The sequence below is a fragment of the Pan troglodytes genome, chromosome 8, assembly GCF_028858775.2.
Source record: "Pan troglodytes isolate AG18354 chromosome 8, NHGRI_mPanTro3-v2.0_pri, whole genome shotgun sequence".
In the NCBI taxonomy this organism is placed as follows: Eukaryota; Metazoa; Chordata; class Mammalia; order Primates; family Hominidae; genus Pan; species Pan troglodytes.
Genome location: NC_072406.2, coordinates 34,704,001 through 34,710,000, shown reverse-complemented (window position 1 = coordinate 34,710,000; position 6,000 = coordinate 34,704,001). Strand labels below are relative to the sequence as shown.

At 40.5% G+C, this 6,000-nt stretch overlaps 1 protein-coding gene across 31 annotated transcripts in view; it reads right to left on the bottom strand.

Annotated features, from left to right (window-relative positions):
- MLLT10 (MLLT10 histone lysine methyltransferase DOT1L cofactor) overlaps positions 1 to 6,000 on the bottom strand; it is a 222,768-nt gene that overhangs the window by 28,750 nt on the left and 188,018 nt on the right. For all 31 annotated transcript variants that reach the window (XR_010146821.1, XM_063781470.1, XM_063781476.1 and 28 more), the window contains one exon: positions 1,319 to 1,497. Coding sequence is in view for 30 of the 31 variants with exons in the window: in XM_063781470.1 (XP_063637540.1) it covers positions 1,319 to 1,497 (179 nt within the window). In the remaining variant the exon portion in view is untranslated. The remainder of the gene's footprint in view (positions 1 to 1,318; positions 1,498 to 6,000) is intronic.

Here is a 6,000-nt window from a genome sequence, read left to right as displayed (position 1 = left end):
ATTCTAATACGTAATTTTAATACCAACTGCTTTCACTGTGCCATTCACACAAATGCATCAAAATAACCTAACATTGTGCTTGCCGGAAAAGCATATATATATCCTAACAACACACGCAATGGAAATTATGCACGCATCCATAAAGCTTAAGTTGACAGGAACTTATAAACAACTATTTTAACTAGTTGTTCATTATTAGACATTTGTCCCTGTGACCATTTTCTTGACCATTAAAAGACTACTAGAGCTTTGGAGAAATGAAAATAAAATCATACATAATTTCAAATAAATAAAAAAAATACTTTGGAAATCTTAAATGATTATCTTTGGGGAAGGGGGGTGTAATACAGGGGGATTGGGTACAGCTTTCCCCCTGCACTGTCCTCTTTATAAAACAGGATTACAATTTCTCTTATATGACTCTTTTAAAACATCTTGGCTGGGCGCGGTGGCTCACGCCTGTAATCCTAACACTTTGGGAGGCCAAGGCAGGCAGATTACCTGAGGTCAGGGGTTGAAGACCAGCCTGACCAACACGGCAAAACCTTGCCTCTACTCAAAATATAAAAATTACCTAGGCATGGTGGCGTGTGCCTGTAATCTCAGCTAGTCGGGAGGCTGAGGCAGGAGAATTGCTTGAACCCAGGAGGCAGAGGTGCAGTGAGCTGAGATCACGCCACTGCACTCCAGCCTGGGTGACAAAGTGAGACTCCGTCTCAAACAAAAACAAAAAAAATCCTATAGACTAGGTCACCTATCAAACTACAAATCTGAAGTCAGATAAAAGGGGTACACAAATGGAAAAACCTATATATTCATCATTATTTACAAACACTGTTTTCTCCCACTAGGAGGAAAAATGTGTAGTGCTTGAAGCGGTCATTCGGTCTTTTAACCTACATTCTCCTACACAGTTTTTTTAAAACTTTAAAAAGATTTCATATATTATTTGTGTAATTTTAAAAATTATAAAAGGAATTTTAAAAATCACAAGAGTCCAAAACTGGCTCATATTTTGTGGGTCCTACTTTTTTAAAGAAAGAATAAAAGCTCCCCTGAAAGTACATTTTATATCATTCAGACAAAATTTAAAACCCAGAAATTAAAAAGAATTAGTTGGTGCCCATACACTCATCCATCCTCTCTCATGAATACCATGTAAAAATACCTATCATTTTCACTAATACATTAATATAAATTGAGGTATTTCATAAATTCCTATAGAAGGCCCTATTTCATTTGTTTCTCCTCTAACAAAACTCACTTTAAAAATGAGAAACCCACCTATTACCTGTCACATGATAGTGTAACAACTTACCTGAGTTGTAGCAACAGCAGGGGCTGCAGATGACACAGCTGAGGGAGAGAGCGCTCCTACTTGTTGCAAATGCCCAGAAGACTGCTGAGGTAAGTGAGAGCTGGAGACAGGAGTACTAGATCCCGAGCCAGATACTACATTTGGAAACGATACTGCTACATCATTGCTGTTATAAATACCTGCAAAAAAACAAATGTTATTTAAATATAACTTAGCAGTCAAATTTGTCACAGACATACATAATCAGTAAACTTGCATTTCCTCCTGGATCCCTCCTCCAATTATAAATCTTATTGTTGCTGTTTAAAAAATATTGTGCTAGTAACTAAACAAATAAACACTGACTTCTCATGAAGCAGTTGTCTAAAAGAACCTACACCATTTTTATTTAGCAAAAAGGCTTTTGTTAAAAGCAGGGGATAGCAGAAAGAGCTTTGTAAAAAATATGTCATGGATTTTAGGAGTTTCTAAGAGCAAGAAAACATTTCTTAAATAGAGGAATGAAGCAATTAGAGTTCCATAAAAATCACCTATTGGGCCTTCCAAAAGGCAAATGCCAAAGCCCCAGAAATCATCACTGAGGAAGTCTGAAGTAGGAAGAGACCTTGTTCTAGAAAGCCGACAAGGTAGAAATTAAAATGGAACAGGCCCAACTTGAAATTCCGAGACCAAAAGAGGAGCTGATGACATTGGTGGGAGACAGGTGTGGGAATAAAGAATGTTGGTAGATTCTAGAGACATTCCAGCGATAACACAGACAGGACTTTGTGACTGACTGTATGGGGCAGCTGCAGGGGTAGGAGAGGAGGAACGATTAAGACATGATGAACTGGGCTATGAGTTGGCAGCTCCATTTACTCCAGAGAACACAGGAGGTGAAAATCATGGGAGACTTGATGAAAACACTTTGAGAGGCACCATGGGGATGAAAGCCAGAAATAAGGTGGGAAATGGAAGCTATTCATTCTAGAAAAGAGGGTGGGAGGGTGGGAGGATGAGCATAAGTTAACAGGAAACAAGTTAATTTTTTAAAAGTGCTTATTTTTTAAAAAAAGAAAATCATGCTCACAGCATAGAGGAGAGGCTTTCAGGATAAAGAAATGGGAATATCTATAAACCAGCCATTCTCAACCAGGGGTGATTTTGCCCCACAAGGGACATTTCACAATACCTGGAGACATTTTTAGTTATCAAGCCTGGAGGGTGCTACTGGCATCCAATGGGTATAGGCCAGGGATGCTACTAGACATCTTACCATGCACAGGACAGCCTCCAGAAGAAATAACTGGCCCATAGTGTTAATAGTGTGGAGGCCGAGAAAACCTGCTATAAACCAGAGCTCTTGGGAGGGCAAGAGGGGAAAAAGAGCCTGAAACCAAGGTACAGAAACAGGAGGAAAGAATGAACCTAAGTGGGCTGCAGAAAAAAATAAATAAATAAATAAATTAGCAACTGTAGCCCTAGAGGACAACAATAATCTGTAATTTGTATCAACATACAATTTACTTTGTTCCAAAAAAACATCAACATAGCCTGGACAACAAAGGGAGATACTGTCTCTACAAAAAATAAAAATTAGCCAGGCATGGTGGCACATGCCTGTAGCCCCAGCTACCTTGGGGACTGAGGTGTGAGGATCACTTGAGCCTGGAAGTTCAAGGTTGTAGTGAGCCATGCCGTGATTGTATCACTGCACTCCAGCCTTGGCAATAAAGCAAGACTCTGTATTTAAAAATAAATAAATAAATAAATAAAGTTATTGACTTATATAATAAATTAAAGCACCTAGAATCTTATTCAAACAGGGAAAACAAAACAACTGGGACATTTTAAAAAGCCTTACAGCTGTAATTAAGGTGTCGGGATCTTTTTTATATCTACAATTTCTCCAGAAAAATGATATATTTAGCCAATGCATTCATTCTGCAAACATCACTGAACTCATTATTTGCCAGGCATTATTCTAAGCCCTGGAGATAAAAAGCCATTCAAGATAGGTAGTCTTTGCCTTCAAGAAGTTGCGTAGAAAAAAAGGCATTACAAACAGTTGTGGAGAGCACTATGACAGAGACATCCTCAGGGGGCTAGGAGCACAGAAAAAGAGGTATCTAATTCAGACCTGGAGTGAGAAAAGTGGTGAGCCAAAAAACTTACTGGAAGAGATGTTGTTGCTTTTCAAACTAATTTCTTTTCTATCTTTTGTTTGTTTGTTTTCTGAGACAGAGTCTCTCTCACCTATGCTGGAGTGCAGTGGTGCAATCATAGCTCACTGCAGCCTTGACCTCCTGGGCCAAGCGACCCTCCTGCCTCAGCCTCCCAAGTAGCTGGGACCACAGGCGAATGCCACCAAACCTGGCTTTTTTTTTTTTTTTTTTTTTTTTGCGTTGGTTGTGGGGTCGGTGGGTTAAGAGATGGGGTCTCACTATGCTGACAGGCTGATTTCAAACTCCTGAGCTCAAGTGGTCCTCCCACCTCAACCTCCCAAAGTGCTGGCATTACACGCATGAGCCACCATGCCCAGCCTCAAGCTAGTTTCTTTTTTGAGGTGAAATCTCGCTCTGTTGCCCAGGCTGGAGTGCAGTGGTGCAATCTCGGCTCGCTGTAACCTCTACCCGCGGGTTCAAGTGATTCTCCTGCCTCGGCCTCCCTAGTAGCTGGGATTACAGGCACGTGCCATCACACTCAGCTAATTTTTGTATTTTTACTAGAGATGGGGTTTCACCATGTCGGCCAGGCTGGTCTCAAACTCCTGACCTCAGGTGATCTGCCCGTCTCGGCCTCCCAAAGTGCTGGGATTACAGGTTTGAGCCATCACATCTGGCCTCTCAAGCTAATTTCTAAAGGGGCTGCAGTACAGAGGTGAAGGACGGTTTGAGGAAGAAACATGCAGTAGAGTAGGATAAATTCTAAGGACTTGGTGACTAATTAGACCTGAAAATTCTATTAGACCAATAGAACCTGGTGACTAATTAGACCTGAAAAATAAAAATAAGGGTAGAGTCACCAATGACTCTTAAGCATAAGTAAGTACATGTAGTGATACCATTCACTGAAACAGGAACAGCAACTGAAAGCAGTGTTTGGTTACTGTACGCAAGTAACTGTGCTAGCATAAGAACTCAATGAGGTAAATATTACTCCCATTTCACATATGAGCAAACAGAACTTTAAAGAAATAAAGTAACTTTTTTGGTGAGCTAGTAGGTGGTGAAATAATGATTCAAACTCACAGGTATCCTATAAATGAAATCACTTCCTAATACAAATTAAGAGGTTCAGGGTCATGGTCTTTGAGATGCCTGTGGGACACAGAACTCCTACGTATAGAACACAATGGGATAAGCCTAAAACCCAGCAGGAAATTCAGATCTGAAGACATAAATCTAGGAGTGAGAAGCATGGTAAGTTACAGTAAGTAAACCTGCAAACTAAAAATACTTACTATTGGTCTGCACTATGGTTGAAATTTTAACCAGTTGCTCATAATTATTATAGAAATAAGAAATTTCCCATTAAGAAATCTAGATGCCTAATATCTCTTGAAAAACTGAAGATTTGCCAACACTGGATACAATATTATAAAAGAACAACAATCTGACCAGAGCTCTGAACAGGGCATAGAGACTTTAATCCATCAGCATCTCCATCATCCCTTACCATGTCACTCATTTATGTTACCTATGTGGCCCCATAAGTATTTTACTTACAACTCTTGATATGAACACAATGGTCAAGGCCAAGGAACAAAAATGGAATCACCCAGGGAAAGTTCTCAGCATGATCAAGAGAAGAGAACCAAAGACAGAACCCTAAATAACATTACCATTTAAAGGGTAAACAAACAAAAATAGATCACAAAGGGCAAACTTAGAAAACTAAGATAGAGAATCTTATAAACTGCTCTAAGAATTTCAAAGGAATGGCCTGGTGCAAGTGGCTCATGCTTGTAATCCCAGCACTTTGGGAGGCCAAGGTGGGCAGATCTCTTTGAGCCCAGTACCAGCCTGGGCAACATGGTGAAATCCTATCTCTACCAAAAATGCAAAATTAGCTGGGTGTGGTGTCAAGCATGGTGGTTTGTGCCTGTAGTCCCAGCTACTTGGGAGGCTGAGGTGGGAGAACTGCTTGAGCCTGGGAGGTTGAGATTGAGCCGAGATTGTGCCACTGCACTCCAGCCTCAGTGACAGAACAAGACCGTCTCCAAAAAAGAAAAAGAAAGGAAAGGAAGAAAAAGAAACAAGTTTGGCTAAGAGGGCCAGAAAAGAGACAGCACGTTAATGAAGTGATTATTTATAAACTTTATATTCCAAATAATACATAGCAGAGAAAAAGATATGCATTTTTAAAGGTTGCTACTCCATAGATAATTCAACAAATATTGAGTTTCTACTGAATTCAGTGTTTTCAGAGTATCTTAGAAAATAAAATACTGCAGCCAGATGCGGTGGCTCACATCTGTAATCCCAGCACTTCGGAAGGCCGAGGCAGGTGGATCACCTGAGGTCAGGAGTTTGAGACCAGCCTGGCCAACATGGCGAAACTCATCTCTACTAAAAATACAACTTAGCCAGGCATGGCGGCGCATGCCTGTAGTCCCAGTTACTCGAGAGGCTGAGGCAGGAGAATCACTTGAGAGGCGGAGGTTGCAATAAGCCAAGATCACACCACTGCACTCCAGCCTG